Source organism: Eptatretus burgeri, chromosome 8, assembly GCF_056783735.1.
Source record: "Eptatretus burgeri isolate ZD-2024b chromosome 8, Ebu_testis_v1, whole genome shotgun sequence".
Classification (NCBI taxonomy): domain Eukaryota; kingdom Metazoa; phylum Chordata; class Myxini; order Myxiniformes; family Myxinidae; genus Eptatretus; species Eptatretus burgeri.
In genome coordinates this window covers 66,792,281-66,812,020 of record NC_140968.1, presented here as the reverse complement: position 1 = coordinate 66,812,020, position 19,740 = coordinate 66,792,281, and the positions used below count along the sequence as shown (strand labels likewise).

The window sequence follows — 19,740 nt, the reverse complement described above, 5'->3', positions numbered from 1 at the left end:
GATATGTCAAGCTTGAGACATTATGACGTCATTTGGTGACATTATGAGGCAAAAGCATATTTTTCATGGTTACTCTGTAGAACGATTTTCATCAGAATGTCTCGTAGGCAGATATTCCTCAAGGAGTCGCTCCTGGTGGATAGCAGCTCTGTTCATTTCAGTGTGACCTTAAAGAAGTCACACGTGGTCACCTTTTGGCAAGATACGGGGCACCCTGCGGGTGACATTGGTTTATTTTTTTTTATTTTTACAAAACAGCGAGGTAGGTGAGGACAAACATATTACGTACTCGTTTGTACTGTCCTCTGCTGTGAATGGAAAACACAAGACTTAGCTCACGATGATGATGATGATGATGATGATGATGATGATAATGATTGAGGGGGGAGAGGTTTTGGCTGGAAAGATGTGGATGTATGAACTTGCGATGGCTGTTTGATCATCAGGAGCACAACAACAAAAAAAAAAAAAAAAAAAAAAAAAACGCCTGATGCATTGCCACACAGAAGAAGGGTAAAACGATCCTTAGCCGCCTTGATCAGGAGCAGATCTTCCTTGCTCGGAGAGGAAGGTATCGGATGGAATCCTCTTCCAAAATAAATCCGTCTCTTCAGTGTCTGCCATGGTTGAACTGGAGCCTTCGGCCCCGAGTGCCTCGTGGAAACGTTGACAAATCCACAATGGTTTTTCCCGTATTATCGGTCCGCTCAAGTGGCAAATCCGCAATGGTTTCTCCCGTATTAACGCTTTTGACTCGCGTTCACTGCACAGTCGATTCAATTATCCCATAATTGCGGCCCACAGATGCCGCACTTTGACCTCTTGCCAACCTAAATAACAGCTCTATTTTTTTTGCACAATGTCATAACCTTTCTCTACCTTTTGGCACGACTAAGTTTGTCCATCATTTTACATTTGGGCACCATTATTAACTGTGTGTTGACTAGATCTTGTACATCTAGTATTACAGGATCTCCGTATATCATTTTCTGTTCGAAGACTTCATCATTAAATTTAGCTTCATTCCCGTATGCTGGTCTGATTACTTCAATTAATGGTGCACGAGAAATATCAAAAAAACTTGTAATGGGAGGTAAGCATACATGCGGACACAAACAAATCGCTCATCTCAGCCTAGCTCCAAAACCACGGTTGGCCAAAATGAAATACCACAACAACTAAATCAGAACACAATAGGTTTACAATTCGGAATGCAATTGGTTGAAACCCGCGATATTAGAACCCACGATATTTGAGGGTTCACTGTACTTGCAACAGGAAAATGAGACCGAATAAACTATCCTATTTTCTTACACATGAGGTGGTATATCTTTAAGACTCAAAAGTTACCACTCACCGCATCCTGGAAACAAAGGTATTTGCCTCGGCTCTGAAACACAGCTACGTTCCTGGAATATCCCACTGCAGGACAATAACAGGAAGTCAGGGAATCAAAAATAGATAAACAATGAGGGTATATAAAAGTTCATAACTGAAAAAAAGCTGGATTTCCTCGTCGGTAAAGCCGACATTTCGGCGAGCGACTACCCTCCTCGGTCACGACAAGAATGTCGGCTTTTCCAACGAGGAAGTTCAGCTTTTTTCAATTATAAACTTTTATTGATTTAATTTGACTGGATGAACAACAACCTACATCAATTTAATGAGTGTATGTGTCCAGTACAAGTATGTCATGTTAGACTAGTGAGAAAAACTGGCTGAGGGAATAAAATATCTCTGAAAGGTAGATCCCATAAACAGAAAGAAGAGAACAATAAACTAAACTGCAGATTTAACAAATGGCTCAGAGATAGGATTCTCGCCACCGAGATGCCTTGTATAAATGATTTTCGGGCGAGATTATAAATTGTTGTCCTGATAATTTGCAATCAGGGCATTGTATCAATAAGCGTCTCGTCCTTCGGAAGGATTTAAGCTGGGTGTCCCATCGGTTAGCCTTCACTGGCAGACAATAAAGATCCCAGACATCAAAGGCCATTGTACTCCGATAACCCAGCCAAATTGCAAAAATCTGCCATGAATACCACCGAAAAGAGCAATTAAATGGAAAACCATCTGGTATCTTCCGAGTAATTGCTTTGGCAATTCAGAAGCTCCAGAATAGCATGAATGGAAGGGCATAGCTATGGAGCAAATTGGGTTGTTGTGTAATACATTGGGCAGAGCACATTTTAAACTTCTCTGGAAAGGCTAACATTTACCCTCCGAATGGTTTCCTCCTCCAGACCTGGCTTCTTCACATCAAGTTTGGAAGATTTGTCTAGAATGTTCGCTTATTCATGTTGGTTCAAACCCAACTATCTGGGTGGCACCCTTATAGATTGTACAACTTCAACATACATTTTAATCTTGAACAGTTAAAATTATAATATCATGCCAACAAAATTAAGGCTAAGGTGGATTGATAAACAAAGTGAGAAATTATCATAGTTTACAAGTTTATTCAACTGTTGTAAATAATATCTTCTTCTTCTTTCGGCTGCTCCCTTTAGGGGTCGCCACAGCGGATCATCCGTATGATCCGCATAGTGATTTGGCACATGTTTTACGCTAGATGCCCTTCCTGACGCAACCCTGGTCGCCTATTAAGAGACAGGGATATGGTACACCTATTTTAACCGGGGTATACACCGGCCCAGTATACTGGTACTCATTTCGCCGACCTCGGAAGGATGACAGTATGAGTCAACCCCCTGGTGTATTAATTCAGTGGCCCAACGGGGCTTGAACTCAGGACCTTTTGGATCCCAAGCCGCTGCCCTAACCACTGCGCCAACACCAGGCTTAACTTTTGTAAATAATATATATATATATATATATATATATATATAATATATATTGCAGACCTGCCTGCCTTGTACCTTTAAGCTGTATAGCCTGGGTTCAAATCGTGACCCAGCTATAAACCTTGGTGTTTCGCATGGAGGGTGAGGTAACAATGTGTACACTGTCCCTCAGATGGACATTAAGCTAGAGGACCCGTCTGTCAGCAATGGTGGTTGGAGTACTGTACGTTAAAGACCCCACAGTGTCATTCGAGAACACAAGGTGAGTAATCACTGACACTAGAGACAAATTCCACCATTTATTAATAGGAGGCACTGCACAGCCTAAAGTGTCCATTTTCCATTTTACCAGTGACATCACACCTTGATCCAAATGGTGGCTTTACATCGACCATGTATTTCGAGCTCAGATTCCGATACCAATTCTATTGTCATGAGTAACTCTAAAGGTTCTCAATATGTTGAAACTGATCTATGGGATTTTGAAGAAACTATTGGAGACAAAATTAGTAATGGAACGCTTTCGAGGAAATTGGGGAGCCATATCGTTTCGAGCTTTGTGCGAGTGATTCAGACAAAGATGTTCATGAAAATGAAAACCCTGGTTGCATGTTCACCAGAGATTGCGAGGTTTTGTTTTTCCGTTCAATTTACCGTTTACAGGAGAAGAAATTTTGTATTAACTGATAAATCAGTTAAATTGCTCTTGGAGAAATACTCATCATGCAACAGCCAACACTACCCAGCAATACTCAGACACCGTGGACAAAATGGGTGATGAATGCTTTGTCTCACCATCGCAGGCTGACCAGGTGTCTCGTATGTTAGGGGATCGTCCCATTTCATACTTTCCCCGGATGACATTTGTGTCTGTGGTCAGGCAGTGTCCACACTGTGTCATGTCGTGTTCGTACTGTGCCGTGCCGTATTTGGGCTGTGGTGCAGTCTCATATTCATGCTGTGGTGCCGTGTCATGTTGTGTCAATGCCCTGCCCTAATGGTGGTGAGATTGGTGCTTGGGGAGAGAGGGTGTGTGGGGTGTTTTGAGGTATTGTGGGGGTGATGGTTGATGGAGGATTGTTGAGCGGGGAAGGGATAATCTCTATCGCTTCCTCGGTCAAATCTTCTTGGAGTCGTCGATGATGCATATAGGTTGTGGACAAAACGAAATGCAAGCAACTGGGTAAATGAGCGACACCAAGTATATTGAAAGCAACAGCTTCCACACAGGTGTGGCCCATGTGTTAATTATATAAGCAAATAACATCCTAGCATGCTTAGGGTTATGCATATAACTGCTGCACATGCCTAGTTGCCTAAAATTATGGCTGGCATGGCTGCAAGAAGAGACCTCAGTGACTTTGAAAGAGGGGTGATTGATGGAGAGCGTTTGGCAGGAGCTTCAGTGAGAAAGACAGCTCAACTTGCTGATGTTTCATGAGCAACAGTATCTCAGGTAATGTCGGCATATAACTCCGAGGGAAAAACATCAGCAGCAAAGGGCAACAGTTGGCGGAAGTACATACTCCAGGATCATAATATCCGTGCATCAATTTGAAGTGCAAGGCAAAGCAGGTGAGTAACTGCAGATCAATGGACTGTAAATTTCAAACTGGGGCGCAAGCAGCTAGTTTCATCAAAAGACGGTCCACCGAGAACTCCACAGAGCGGGATACCAGTCGGGTTGTAGTACACAAATCATTCATCGCACCTGGCAATGCATGTTTGCGAGTTCAGTGGTGCAAAGAGCACAGACAATGGACTACATAACAGGGTAGAAGTGTGATATGGTCAGACAAATCATCCTTCACCATGTTCTCAACAAACGGAGAAGTGGACGTGTGGCACCAACCTAAAGAATTTGACGACCAAATGCTTGGATCTTAACGGTAAAGGGTTCTGGTTGTTCTGTAATGTTGCGGGGCACATTTTCCTGGCATGGTTTGGGTGCAGTCATTCCCTTTCCTTTGGAAGGCAAGGTCAATGTCAACCATTACTTCATGGTACTGAATGATTATGTTCATCCCATGTTGCAGCATTACTTTCCTGCCAGGAGGGGTGTCTTCAGGGATGACATTGCCCCCATCTACAGAGCACGTGTGGTCACCCAATTGTTTGATGAGCATGACACTGATGTTATCCATTTGCCATGGCCTTCTCAGTCACCAGATCTAAACCAAATTGAGGATTTATTGGATATTCTGTAACTATTCCCAAAACAACGTTTTCCACCTCCATCAAACAGGTGCGAGTTGATTGACTCATGGAAGAACGGTGCCGCATCCCTCCTGCAGAAATCCAGATGCTGGTGGACTCTATGTCATGGCACATACAGGTCGTACTGGCTGCACGTGGTGGCTCAATGCCCTGTTAAGTGAAATAACATTGGAGTTTCCATTTTTTTTGTCCACCACCTGTACATACATACCTTCTCTCCACAAAACATAGACGGTGGTTCATTTAACTTGCAGTATTTTGTATATATATACATGGTCTCGGCTTGTGGAAGAGCTTGGACACAGAACAGACCAAGACACAACATAACAAAGGGAACAGTAGGATAAAGGGGAAACACCAATTGCAGGGTGGAGGGAAAAGGTAGATGAAGACAACAATGAGGGTGAGGGGAGAACGCAAAGGGTGGACAAGATGGATACATAAGCAAAATTTTGGGAGGGGTGGGGGTGGTTTAATGGGTTTAGAAAAGATAATGGCTTTGGATGGGGGATGACCTGAGATTGTGTTGAACAGCTGTCTTGAAGACCGGGAGAGAAGAATTAGATTGAAGAGAGCATGGAAGGTGGTTCCATAGGCGGGGGAGGGGGGGAGAGGGGGGAGAATGAAAAGGAATAAATGAGTGGAGATGAGCAGTGGTTGTGGATTTAGGCAGTTTAACTGGGAGGGGGTTGTGGTGGACCGCATACATCCTGCACATACATGAGGGGGACAGAGCACAGAGAAGGCACAGGGTGCAAGTCCAAAAATGAGGCAGAAGAAGACAGAGAGACCACCGAACCGTCGGTGATGGCGAAGTGATAGGCCTATAAACTCAGCTTCATCAGGAAAGATTCCAATGATCTTGAAAGCCTTGGTTTCCACGGCATCAAGCTGAGCAAGATGTGAGGCAGAGGAGCCAGCTCAGAGGGGAGAGCAGTACTCCATCAAGCTGCAGATGAAAACCTTTTCGGTGGATAGGAGCTCAGGTGTGCCAAGGAAGGACTTTGTATGACAGAGGATACCCAGCCAGCGTCTGGCTTTGGAAACCAACCCTGAAATGTGGTTTGCCCAAGAGAGATCATGGCTGAGAGTGAGACCCAAGAGTTTGAGTGACTGAACCTCTTGAAGGATGAGGGTCATCACAGCAGAGTGTGGAGTCATCAGCAAAGAGATAAAAAGGATTTTCCACAGAGTCAGTGAGATCATCGATGGTTAGGAATGGGATGGGGCCAAGGACACTGCCTTGGGGTACTCCAGCCTCGACAGAGAGAGGAGATGAAATGATTCTGTTGAGAGGCACAAGTTGTTTACGAGAGTGGAGAAAGTCAGTGATCCATGAGTGGAGTTGGCCTTGGATTCCATAAGCAGACAGCTTGGAGAACAAGGCGGAATGACAGACTGTATCAAAAGCTCATATGTCAAGAGAGACGGCCCTGATCTCATGTCTGATATTGAGGGCCTCCATTCATTGTTGGGAGAGTGGAGGCATCATGTCCCATGTGGAGTGACCAAGTCTGAATCCGAAGTGATGATCTGAGATGAGGTTGTTGGACAAAATGAATGATTTTATGTCAGCTCTGACGTTGGATTCCATGACCTTGCTGGTGATTGGTTTGTAATTAAAGGGATCTGTTTTTGCACCTTTTTTATTTAATGCAGGTATGATTTAATCCAAGATGACCTTGGAAGATGACCTCAGGTAAACGAAAGGGTTAAAATGGCAAAGTGAGGAAGTGCAAGAGCAGCAGAGCAGATTTTTGGGACACATGAGCTGATGCCCTCCAAATCCAGTTGCAGAGTCAGAGTTGAGAGCTGCCAGAACCTTTTCCACTTTCTCAGGTGCAAAAGACATGTAATCCAGGAGATAATAATATTCAGATGTTGAGAATAGGTGATTATTTTCAGGTGCTCTTGTGGTAACTGTCGGGCAATAGCAGCAGTTGTTTGATTCACCGTTCAAATTGTCCGTGTGGATGTGCTGGTAGCTGGGTAGAGATGGTATTGCAGTTTCGAGCAAAGGCTGGTTTTCCACTTAATCGTGAGGATGATATCCTCTCTCCATTGTGGCAGATAACTACAAGATCTAGCTATCACTGTTGTTTCATAACAGTGCTTTGTAACATGTTCCGTGGACAAAAGCGAACATTTTGTAGGCCCGATCCACACTCGGGTAGTTCGGACAAACCTCGATGTAAATTAAGTAGGGAAACTGTGAACTGAAGTTCTTGAAAAGTAATAGTGTTACTTGTCACCACACAGGGGGTGGTGCTGTGTTAATTAAGGCCCGGTCACACCTTGACGTTTTAGCCAACGTATGCCGATTTTTGAATATTTTTTCTAAAACGCTGGCACACGTTGAATACGTTATGGGTAAGTTTTGATAACATTGAGAGCACGCTGAAAAACACTGCCATACGTCGTTGTACGCTGGCTTTAAACGTTGTACTTTTCGGTTGTCCTCAAATTTTTTCATGCTTGAAATTTCACGACGTATGCCGGCGTATGACTCACACGTTCCACTACGCTGGCCACAAGTTGTATGCACGGTCTGCGATCGTTGACAGACGTCAACACATGCTACTTGTAAGTTAATCATAAGTTGAGACACGCCGAGGTAATGTTTAGCGTACCCGAAACTTATTTCTAACCTATGATTAACGTGTTGTTGGCACGTTACGCGATCGTTGCCACACATCGACAGACGTTACTTTTAAGTTACTCATAGGCTGAAAGACGTCGGTATAATGGATCGTCCTTGCGTCAGCGTCCACGGCCACGGCCAGGACACTTATTTGCAGCATTCTTCAAACTTTTCTTCGGCATGACGAGGATGTTCACACTTCGATGTCTAGCTTGGCTATGATTCCAATTGTCCATCGGCAGCGTCTATTTAAAATAGTCGAGTTTGAGCGTTTTAACACGTTCAGAAGAAACGCTTCAAATTTCCAAACCCCAGCGTCAAAAAACAAAGGCGAGTGACAGCAATTTAAATCGTTCATTGTAAACAATGAAAATAGTTGAGTGGTGCCGTTTAAAAGTCGTTGAGTGTAAAAAAAAATCCAATTGTTGAGCGCAAGCGTCTACTTTCAATAGTGGGGTTTGAGCGATTTAACACGTTCAATAGAAACGATTAAAATTTCCGAGCGCGAGCGTCAAAAAACAAAGGCGAGTGACAGCAATTTAAATCGTTCATTGTAAACAATGAAACTAGCTGAGTGGTACCGTTTAAAAGTCGTTGAGTGTAAAAAAAATCCAATTGTTGAGCGCAAGCGTCGACTTTCAATCGTGGAGATGCAGCCATTTAAATCGTTGAGTGGCAGCCTATGAACCTACCCGTGGACACGCGGACGCAAGGACGATCCATCATAACCCACACCCTCCCCCTCACACTCACCTACTACTGCCAACATGAACAAACTACTACTAATACTAATACTAATACTGATACTGTTACTGCTGACATGGACATCAACTCAAAAAGGACTCGAAAACACTGTTGGGTTCCCCTTTTATGAGCAGCATTTTTATATACCAATTCCCAAAATCGCTGGGAACACGTCTTTATATGGCAGTTGTAAGCTAGAAACACATTCATTTTTTTTTTTTGTCGACCGGAAGACATCATTGGAATACGTCTACATACGTCGATGTGTGTTGGGACTACGTAAAGAATTGGTTCAAAGCACGTCAAGCATAAGTTAGAAATAAGTTTCGCGTAAAAAAGACATTACCGCGACGTGTTTCGACTTATGAGTAGCTTATAAGTAGCCTTTGTGGACGTGTGTAAGCGTCCGCATATCGTGTGTAAAACTTATCCCAATCGCATGCGGAACGTGTGTCATACGCCGAGTACGTCGTAAAATTTTGAACATGTTTAAAATTTCTTGACGTACTCTACTTACTACGACGTATGATAGCGTACTTTAGAGTTCTACTCACGTATACCAAACTTACTCATACCGTATTTGACGTGCCCCCAACGTTTTAGACACATTTTTCTTAGGTCGGCATACGCTGGCAAGATCGCCAAGGTGTGACCGCGATGTTGTCACTTCCATTTCTACGGCAGTTATGATTCGAATCGTTGTGCGTCAGCCTTTTCATAGGCTACGTCACGACATCGTCGGCGATGCGTGCAACGCGCTATGCCGAAGTTAGACTATCGTTGGGCATCGGTTGTGTAGGCCGACAACAGGTTCAGCATTCGTTGGTATAAGTTATCTATAACACAACGAAACGTTCTGTGTCCATTACTAATATGTTATGCATACGACCAACTCGTTATGAATACGTCCGAATCTTAAAAAAAAACATCAAAAGTTCAACGTCAGCCAGCGTTTTACATACATTTTAATACGTTGCCATCGCTGGCTAAAACGTCAAGGTGTGACCGGGCCTTTAGATAGAGATCAAGGCCAATTTCCCCCAGTATGTAATTGCCCCCATGACCTTTTCCTACGTTTTTGCATTTACAAGCCAGCAATAACAGGAATCACGTCCTTAAAACAACAAGCGAGCCAAACATGCCAAGCAGGCGGAAGCCCCGCCTTCCCAGCTTCGGGCCAACAAGCCACGCCCAGAGGTGGATGATTGCTGGGCGTGACGTCAGAAGCCAGGAAAAAGAGCAGATGGTTTTGGTGGGTTGAGTTTGGTGTGAGGAACGTGGTCGAGAGACGAAGGAGCTAGGAGATGGCGTGTAAGAACAGGACGTTAGGGCTGGCTTTCCTTCGACGCATGAAAACGACGGCACGATTCTCGTATTCGTGCGGAGGCAAATTGGCTTGCGTGGTGGAGCAAGACACTGGCTGGGTCGTGTGAGACCGGCCTTGAAGCCTTGTGTATATCACCGAAGGGAGCGGTGCCATTCTGCAGAGAGCATCGGCTTCGGCAAGCACGATTGACGAAAAGGCTGCACGGTGGTTTCTGAACCTTGATGTTGATTACCGCCTCATGGATTACCGCATGTATGTGCCCGCCCAAAGAGGGGCTCAGCGCCATTTTGGGTGCATATTCCCACGCAGGATGACGCGACTCAACCCCAAAGTTCAATAAAGACCATCTCAGGACAAAGCAAAGTGCCAGAATAAAGGGAGGATTTTCTTTTATTTTGTTTCCCCTTGTCCGTATTAAAATCCATGTGTAGCGGTGCTTCGACTTTAGGACTTTAATTTATCTCACGTTTTATTATTACTCTTGTAAATATTATGATCTATTTTCATCAAGTCACCATGTTTATTTTAAGTTGCTGGTGTACTTGTATCTGATGTGGGTTTGAGTATAAACCGCTTGTGCTGTGCATCCATCTGCTCCGTCTTTACCCCACTTCCCCTCCCGTGTGCGTCATAATCTCCGAGGATCACGTGTTCGCCTCTAAGGAAAACTGCTTGGCGATACAGCCTGATCGGTGTTAACATTGTGACATGACAATTGGACCGGGGGAATTAACTTAACCGTCCACGACAATATTAGTGTATCAGCATCCATAATTCTCTCCCCCCACCCCACAAAAAATAAAAATAACCAGAAACAAGTCAGAAAAAAGAAGAAAAAAAAAGAAATGACAAAGACATGTTGGGATGGAATCCCCTCAAAAAAAGAACCAAACAAGGTAGAAATGACACCACAATACATTTATGGATTGCCATTCTGACATTTTTCTATCTCAATTCTACAACAAATAGAATACGGAATTACACCAACCCAAACGACCAATTTACAACTCCGCCCCACATAGACATCGTCAGATAATTGTTACTGGGTTGGCAAGATGGCCGAAAGGTACACTCACCTCTGAGCGGTCTAGCCTGGGTTTGAATCACGGCCCAGCAACAAACTATCATCCTTGTATCTCGCAGACAAGGCGAGTGTGTTGTCCCTCGGATGCACGTGAAACTGGGTGTCCCATTTGCCAGCATTAGTTGGTGCACATTAAAGATCCCATGGTGTCCTTCACGAAGAATAAGCGAGCTATCGCCGGTATCTTCAAAAATTCCAAATTCCTGCCCCAACCTCCAAGCGGCATGGCATCACCTATATAGCCGCTCCCTGAGCCAATGATGGTACCCCACAGTCTTGTGCTGCAAATGAAAGATGATGATATTTACTGTGGGATTGAGATGGAAAAATGTCAAAAGATGTAAATGGCAATCTGTAAAATAATTGTGGTGTCATATTGTGGCGTCATTCCGACCTTGTTTGGTTTTTTTGGGGGAATTCCATCCAGACATGTTTTTAATTTGTTTTATTGTTGTTACGACTTTTAGTTCATTAAAACTTGCATTGATGGTGTTCTCCTACCTCCTTTGGGCTGTGGATGCCGATGCCCATTCAAGATCACAGTTCGGCCTCTGGACTCCAACTTGGTTTGCCAGTGCTGTAAGATGTCCCATGATGTATCCTACAACAAATGGGAAATGGTGGTGACTAAAACAAAAAAAAAAAAAAACCCAGCCACAACCAAACACTGTACAATATAATTTGTTTATCAAAATACTGATAAATATGACCAAAAATGATGAATATATAGCCCCCAACCAAACTGACCTTTCGATAAGTGCCCGACGAAACTAAAATTAAAAAAAATGAAATTGATATTTGTATTAGCTAACACAATCTACACTGTAGAGTCAGATTATAAAATAAATGGAGCAAAGAAAGAAAAGAAAAATCAGTTAGGAAGGCATGACGAACATTCAGGAATAAAAACCTAACTTGGTACAAGCAGAGAAATCCAAGTGCTAGCCAGTTCCGTTACACAGCGAGATATTTTGCACATTTCTTATCTTTCATCATGGCCAATTTAAAATATCTTACACAATAGCATCAACAAATCAATTCATCAAAATCACTTATTGCTATCATTTTAATGGTTAGAGCGTTCATTCCGAGTCTGGGAGGTCAGTGGTTCAGACCTGACCTCAGCCTAATCACACCAAGGACATAAAAAAATGGTACATACTGTTTCCCTGCTCGACACTCGGCATTTAAGGATGGAGCACAGACATACAGCCATCGGTTGGGAACCATTGAGGAGGCCTGATTGGGCTAATAGCCTCCTCCTGCGTTGTGGTTTCTTGTAGAGGAACATGTATTATTGTTTACTGGCAGATCATAGCAGATTTGGAAGCTGGTTTACAAGACAGCCTTAGAAGTATATTTGGAAGAGGGCAAAGGGAGGGGTGCATTTACTATTTGTATTATAGGATAAATCGTAGGACATAACATGTAATATTTTTACACTTCGTATTGCAAATGCAGATATTTACAAACAAAAGGTGTCTGCACTACACGTACCACCAAATCAAGAACTCACGGGAAAATGTTTTCATCAAATTATAACCATCATTCACTTAGAGGTTTCACTTTCATCTGGCCGCAGAAAAACTGTTACGCAGAATTATGACAAAACCAAAGGGGAAGTTCAAATAAATAAATTATATGGCTTTATTGTTTGGGTCTAATCATCATTTACAGAAAGGAAAAATGTGTTCGTGCATGCATGTGAACCTCGCACAACACCAGTTATCATCTTTATTACCCCCATGAACTCTTCCTAACTTAACCCTTCCACTTGCCGATTTACCAGCTCCCTCCTCATATAGCCTTCTCAGTCCTAGTTGTATGATCAGTATTCTGAATGTCCTCCCCACAGTGGTCTCTGATTGATGGTGCATCAGGCAAAGCAATTTGCCCGACCTTTCTTGCCAGGATAATCTTTCCCACATCTTACTCAACTCAATAAAAATGTTGAGGTGCTAAAGGAAAATTTTGTGTGACAAGTGAAGCGGAATTTTGAAGAAATACATGATATAGTTTTATTGTTTGGGTCTAATCATGATTGTAGAAGGGAAAATGTGTTTGTGCATGCCTGTTCACCTCACGCAAGACCAGGTATCAAATCAGTAAGACCAATCCTTGTGGAACCTTTTGGGATCTTAAAAATCCCATCAGCTCATTCAGCTGTACATTTTCACACGGTTTTTAACACTTATCTCTTGACAATAGCTGGAGAAAAAAAAATGAAAATGAAAAGAAGGTGTGAGAATGGCATCAGCAGCATTTTGTTATTTAAATTAAAAATAGATTACATGAAGAATACCGTGCTGCCATCGTTGTACACAGAAATCTCAAGGGAGCCAGTGAAATCCTGATTGTAGATGGACTCCAAGCAAGATTCAAGCCAAGGAGCACAGTTGTACACCGGCAGGACAACCGACTGCAGAACACACAATGAAAAGTTACTGTTAGTTATTGTGAAAGCATTTAGAGTTTGGGGGTATTTATCGGAGAAAACAAGGGATGTTTCCTTAAAGGGATCAGACTACAAATTGTCACTCATGGAAGTCTAGTATTGAAGATGATGGATTGGCATCCCTGAGGGTGTGGGTTCAAATCGGGCAAGATTTTGATTCTAAGCTTCTGGAAGTAGAGCGAATCTCAAGAAAAATTCCCACGTCATGCAAGGATTGCTGCATAAAAAGCCAGCTGACTCATCACTAACAACTGGTGGGGAGATAACCAGGCTGCCCTGTCTGGTGTGGTTTTCGGGTGATGCCACTCCACTCATCATGGTTGACTCATAATACACTGGAAACTTGCCACCCCTCCCACCAATGATCACTGGTGACTACGAACAGTCATTACATGCTATCTTGGTTTCGATTGAACAATAACAACAAAAATTTTTAAATCCATTGTTTTGCAAGTAAGGCATGCAATCCATCCATCCATTAGGACCATACTCTGTGCAGAGCGTTGCTGCTGCCTAAGCAGTCTCCTTGGCTATTGGGCACAATCCCGGATGGGTCACCACTCCGACACAGGATACCAGCAAGCTGGCACTCATTTTGCCGACCTCAGAAGGATGACAGGCAGAGTCAACCCCACTTGGTATTAATTCAACAGCCAAGTGGGATTTGAACTCAGGATCCTAGGATCTCAAAACCCACCACCCTAACCATTAAGCCAACACCAGGCATAAGGCATGCAATGTAAAGCACATTATTCTTCAAAAAGGGACATTAAACCAGTTGCTCCATCTGCATGAAAGATCTTATCTACAACAATAAATGGTGTGTGTGTGTGCGTGTGTGTGTGTGCGTGTGTCCTCCATAACTCCAAAACCATCAAACCTTGCTGCCCCAAAAACTTTGTATGCATGCTCAGTAGGGTGGTCCAAAATCACAAGGGAAAAATTCAAAATTTGAATATTCTTGGGGCATGTTGATTATTTTGTTCTACCTGACAAGAAAATACTCCTGGCCAAATTTGCCACAGTTCCAAAAATATTTAGGAGTCCATCAAGAGGAAGGAAGTTGTTACATCTGGTGGGGGTTGCTACATCCGGTGGGAGAGAAGAAGACGTCAGTGGGAGAGAGGGAGACGTCAGTTGAGCTTTCGGTTAGCTGTCGGTCGGTGTTAAAAGTACTCTTTTATTTTTCTTTTTTTTAAATCTCTAATTTTTTTCTTCTTCTTTTTGATTCCCAGAGCGAGTGAGTATGGCGTGTTCTACACGGAAAAGCACGGAACTGTTCCTCTTGGATCAACCATTGGAGAAATTCACCGACCGCCAGTTTCCCACTGCCCACTGAGAACATTTTATGCTCTTTCCTTTTTCTGATTAGTATTGTGACATTATAATGAATCCGTTGAGAGACTTTGATGGACCCCTATACCACCTCCAAATCTGCTAATTTTTTGTTTCTTTGTGTTTTTCAACGTCAGGAACGATTTGGCAAACATGCCCGCGAGAAATTCGAACTTTCATTTTTTTGGACCACCCTAATGCTCAGGGAATTCCATGGAAGTGCATGAATGGAAATTGGGTGCTTCTTGTAAAAAAAAAAAATCATGTCGGATTAATCATAAGAATGCCCTTTAGCAGGACTTGGAGCTTAAATGCAGCAGTTCCAACAGTACCATTTCTATTGTTCTACGACAGAAGGAATCCTCTAAAATAGAGTGAGACAGAAATGGAAAGAACACAAAATTAAATTATGTTGCAGTTATATATTTATCGAAGCAATAGAAAAAATATATATACATCTAATAGTACACGGAAGGAGCACAAAAACAACGCGTTATAAACCTTTTATTTTGCCTTCCACTTCATTTTACATCCTCATTGGGACTCAGAGATATATATGGAATGGGCTTGTGAAGTACAACACTTTGTGTCTTGATTAAACCCTTCAGTGAAGCGATGGGTCTTATGTGCTAGTATTTGTCAAACAAGGATAGCTTTACGAACTTTTAACCTGGGCATTTCAAATGCTCGCTTGAGCTAATTATTGAGGACAACCTTTCTACAATGGGATATTTTTCGAGTCAACTCACGAGCATTCCAGGGATGGTAAAACACACACCTTGGTTACTTTTTCTGTACGTTTAGCAAACAAGTATAAGAATGTGAGACGGTCAAAGTATGTAGATGTCCGTTAACAACCTATAGAAAAATCAATGCCGATGGTGTACTGCATGACGTGACTACGAATTAGTTTGGGACTATTAAATGGCCACAAATTAATAAAGACAATTATATGATGTTGACTTCGGAATCTTTCTTCAAGGACAGGATGCCAGTGGAAGCATCGAGCGATGATGTAGTGACTGACGGTGGACGTAAATGCATCAGCGATATCATAATCCGAAAACCCTTTGTATTCGAAAACAAATTACAATAATGATCCGTCATCATGGGAATTTTCATTGTAATTCTCAAAATTTAATATTCACATAATTTACTCAAACCTAATCCATAACAAGGACAAATGTGTCCAAGAGCAGCGTCATAAAGGTTTTGTCGGCTAAAAAAAAAAAAAAAATTTTTTAAATAACTTCCGATATTTTGTCACGTGCCTTCATTAAGCCAATAGCGAAAGGCGTCATAATGTATTTATGATATATTGTGTATTTACGAAATAAATAATGTATTTATGAAATTACAATACGATAAATGAAATAATCTTTAAATAGTAACGTGAACTTTTCGAAACTTTAAAGCAAATGTCCGAATATATTTAAAAGTTCATGATAGACTCTCTCAAAAGGCACCGTCTATGTGAGGATGTGTACATGTGCTTAGTATTTAAGGAGATCCCGATCTGATATATATATATATATACACACACACACACACATATACATATATATATATATATATATATATATATATATATATATATATATATATATATATATATATACACACAAGAGCCGAGAGATAAAGGTTTTGTCTTCACAAGAACAAGAAGAACAAGAAGAACAAGAACAACAACGCCGAGCTCTCTATGAGCAGCGTTCGCCACGCGAGACGCTGCTAAAAACATCGCAAGAGGTAAAGAAAAACACTTGAATGCTTGTAAAACGCAGTGTATGATCGAGAGTTTTCATCAACATCGTTGTAATGTTAACGAACTGTTACAATATAATTATTTAACATAAATATGCAAAACAAACAATCCGAGTGTCACGTGACACAATAGCCAGGGCCTTCCGAATCACCACCAAGACGTGGTCTTCAGGATTCTTGCTTTCCTCCAGCACAGCTGGCTTTTCCCCCATGGCATCAGCACTGCTTGAAGCACCTTCCATTGCTACTCACAACACACGACCAGACATTTGTTACAACGATTAAGAGTTCGATAATGAGGACGACGATATCTCTTTAATGAAATATTTACCACAATTCCGTGTAATCATTTCCGTACGACTCCGGGTCAGGCCGCCGAATCCGACATCGCTCGCATTACACTCCAAATGAAGGATCAACGCGTTTGATGACGTTATATAATCTTACTGGAACTTTAAGCATATTATTATACACTAAAACGACAATATGCTGTTTCTTAATTTCTACTATATCAAACAACCAGACAATTTCTTACACGGAAGTAGAATCAAACCGCGAGAGGAACCACGTGCAACCCACTCTCACGTCCCCATTATTTGTCTCCGCCTCCTCAATTCCACGTCTCCGCCCACCCTCGTCTTTGACTCCGCCCACCCTAGTTTTGTCTCCGCCCACCCTAGTCTTTGACCCGCCCACCCTAGTTTTGTCTCCGCCCACCATAGTCTTTGACTCCGCCCACCCTAGTCTTTGTCTCAGCCCCCTCCTGATAATTGTCCACGCACCGCACCCACCCCATTCTTTGTCTGAACCACTCGAATTCTTCGTTCAGTTCCTTCGCCATCCGATGCATACGCTCCATCCCATCATTCCCATGCACTCTATATCCATGAACTTTGTTCCCCATCCTATACACCGCCGTACACCGTCAATACTGTTTCACTTTCTGGTATTGCCATTTGAAGACAGTAGTGAGTAGCATTGAGGTGGAGATAAAATGCTTTCAAAAATATGTCGCGAATCGGGTACAGCTCGCGTCGTCTCATATGGGATTGGTGTAAGCGTGTGACGAACGTACATCGTGGCCCGTGGGTAGTGAGTGCTAGTTCCCATGTGTGAAGGAATTTGTACATGTGAATCGGTATAAAGCAACAAGGCAAAACATCTACCCTGGCACGGCACAAATCATATATATATATATATATATATATATATATATATATATATATATATATATATATATATATATATATATATATATATATATATATATATATATATATATATATATATATATATATATATACATATATATATATATATATATATATATATATATGTATATATATATATATATGTATATATATATATATATATATATATATATATATATATATATATATATATATGATTTGTGCCACAAAAGTGGGCGTGTGTCGTTTTTGATCCGTTTTTGGAGCGGAAAGTCCGTGGTTTTGTACACGCTGTTCGGCGCGCGCCCTGCACGAGTCCAATACCGGTACCCACAAGCGGCGCAAGAACGGTGGCGATGCGACGGTTGCGAGGGTTGACGGTCAAGGTCGTGGCTGTTGTGGTGAAGCGGCGTTGTGGTGGGTGGTTGATGTTGTGATGACTGTTGAGACGCGGTTGGCGGTGGTAACAATGGCGGTTAGTCCAAAATAAAGATAGTAAAAGAAAAACGGCTATCCTGAAGAGTCGCAGCACGCATAAATGACATTTATTCCCTCTAGACAACGGGTTTGGGCCTAACTACACATATACTTACCGAGATATCTCACCTAAGGGACCTGAATGGTGGTTTGCGAATTTGGTAACCACAACACTACCCCCTCCCCTTTTTACAGACTCGTCCCGAGTCGTCAAATTTTCGTGTGCCATCATGTGTAGTTTTCCCCTAGTACATTTTACCTACGGATCCCTGAGTGCGACATTCATGGTATTCGTGTCCCCAAAATAAATAACCTGAGGGCTACGTAACTACATAAACAAACTCACTCACACGGACGACTTAAATAAAATTGCCGGCGCTAGGACAGACATGCCGGGGGCGCACTCATATTTACAGTACATCTTAACCTTAACTTACAAATTTTACACTAAACCATGGCCCAGGATCAACGAACTCTGCAAAAGAAAAGCAGTTAGCAGGGAGCCAGGCTGCTCGCATGCAGTCTCTGGCTCAAAACAATGCAGGTGACAGGGAACGTGGCTGGCTGCTCACACGCAGTCCAAGGCCTTCCCTTTTGAACAGAACGCAGTGAACCACAACGGTGCATGGGCTGCACAAACGTAGTCTCCGTGCCAGCTCAAGTGGCACACGCAATGAACACAACGAATGGATAGATGAATGGATGAGCTGAATGCAGTGAACCACAACGGTGCATGGGCTGCACAAACGTAGTTTCCGTGCCAGCTCAAGTGGCACACGCAATGAGCACAACGAATGGATGGATGGACACAAACACGGTGCACGGGCCGCCACTGCAGGCCCGTGTTGTAGCTGCCAACAGGGCAGTTCTTGCAGCTTGCAAACTGTTGCCTTGATCCTGGCGCACATGGCAATGAACAGGGGGGGTGGGGGCAAAGCAAAAATTGAACGGGGCTGGTGAACAGGGGCAGTGGGCATGGCATGGCAAAGGCAGCAGGCAAACACAGCCCGCAGAAGAAGGCCGCTGCAGGCAAACACAGCCGGCAGATGAACTGGCCGGCACAGGCCTTGAAGTACCACAGCTGCAGATGATCCGACCGGCACAGGCCTTGCAGCACAGCAGCTGCAGACGATCCAGCCGGCACAGGCCTTGCAGCAAAACAACAGCTGCCGATGAAGTTGGCCAGCCTTTGCCGTTCCGTGGAGGTTGGTGGAGGGAGTGCGGTGGTGCTGGCCACTTGGAAGGCGGGCTCGGACCTACCTACCTGTCTCCCTCCCAACCTATCGCCTTTGCCTGTCACTGTACATACCCACTCCCTTAATTTGTCAAACCCCAATTTAGCCCCAACTTATTTTTTTTGTTGTTTTTATTTTTACTTCCCCATTATAAATCGTCCCATAACCCCCTTTATCGTCCTTGTTCGGCTAACCTATCCTGTCATCTAGCCTACTCCCAACCCCTACGTTCCCTTCCCGGAGGGGAATAAGGGAGAGCTAGCGTCCTGTGTCGAGGCCCAACTCAAGCCTCAGAATGGTCTCCCCAGAGTTCGGCGATCTTAACACCAAGTGGGTCCAGCGGCCCACAACGACAGCGAGGGGATGGATGGTGCGGAGGGGTACATCTCCTAATCTACCCTAACCATTTAACTGTTAAACTACCCCGGGGCTTTCAACAAGCGCCTCTCGCTTAAACTATTGGT

General features: G+C 43.1%; 1 protein-coding gene and 1 long non-coding RNA gene across 9 annotated transcripts in view; one reads left to right on the top strand and one right to left on the bottom strand.

Annotated features, from left to right (window-relative positions):
- The window catches only part of LOC147021941 (uncharacterized), a 72,090-nt gene extending 56,885 nt beyond the window's left edge, over window positions 1–15,205 (top strand). The window contains exon 3 of the long non-coding RNA XR_015061002.1: window positions 14,511–15,205. This is a non-coding gene — a long non-coding RNA (uncharacterized LOC147021941). The remainder of the gene's footprint in view (window positions 1–14,510) is intronic.
- The window catches only part of QTGAL (queuosine-tRNA galactosyltransferase), a 45,211-nt gene extending 28,295 nt beyond the window's left edge, over window positions 1–16,916 (bottom strand). For all 8 annotated transcript variants that reach the window (XM_085892404.1, XM_085892398.1, XM_085892397.1 and 5 more), the window contains exons 1-5: window positions 16,706–16,916; window positions 16,527–16,618; window positions 13,123–13,239; window positions 11,322–11,421; window positions 1,358–1,422 (exon numbers count right to left, since the gene is read on the bottom strand). In XM_085892404.1, coding sequence (XP_085748530.1) covers window positions 1,358–1,422; window positions 11,322–11,421; window positions 13,123–13,239; window positions 16,527–16,618; window positions 16,706–16,724 — 393 coding nt within the window. In that variant the 5' untranslated portion in view covers window positions 16,725–16,916. The remainder of the gene's footprint in view (window positions 1–1,357; window positions 1,423–11,321; window positions 11,422–13,122; window positions 13,240–16,526; window positions 16,619–16,705) is intronic.
- Window positions 16,917–19,740: the final 2,824 nt, after the last annotated feature.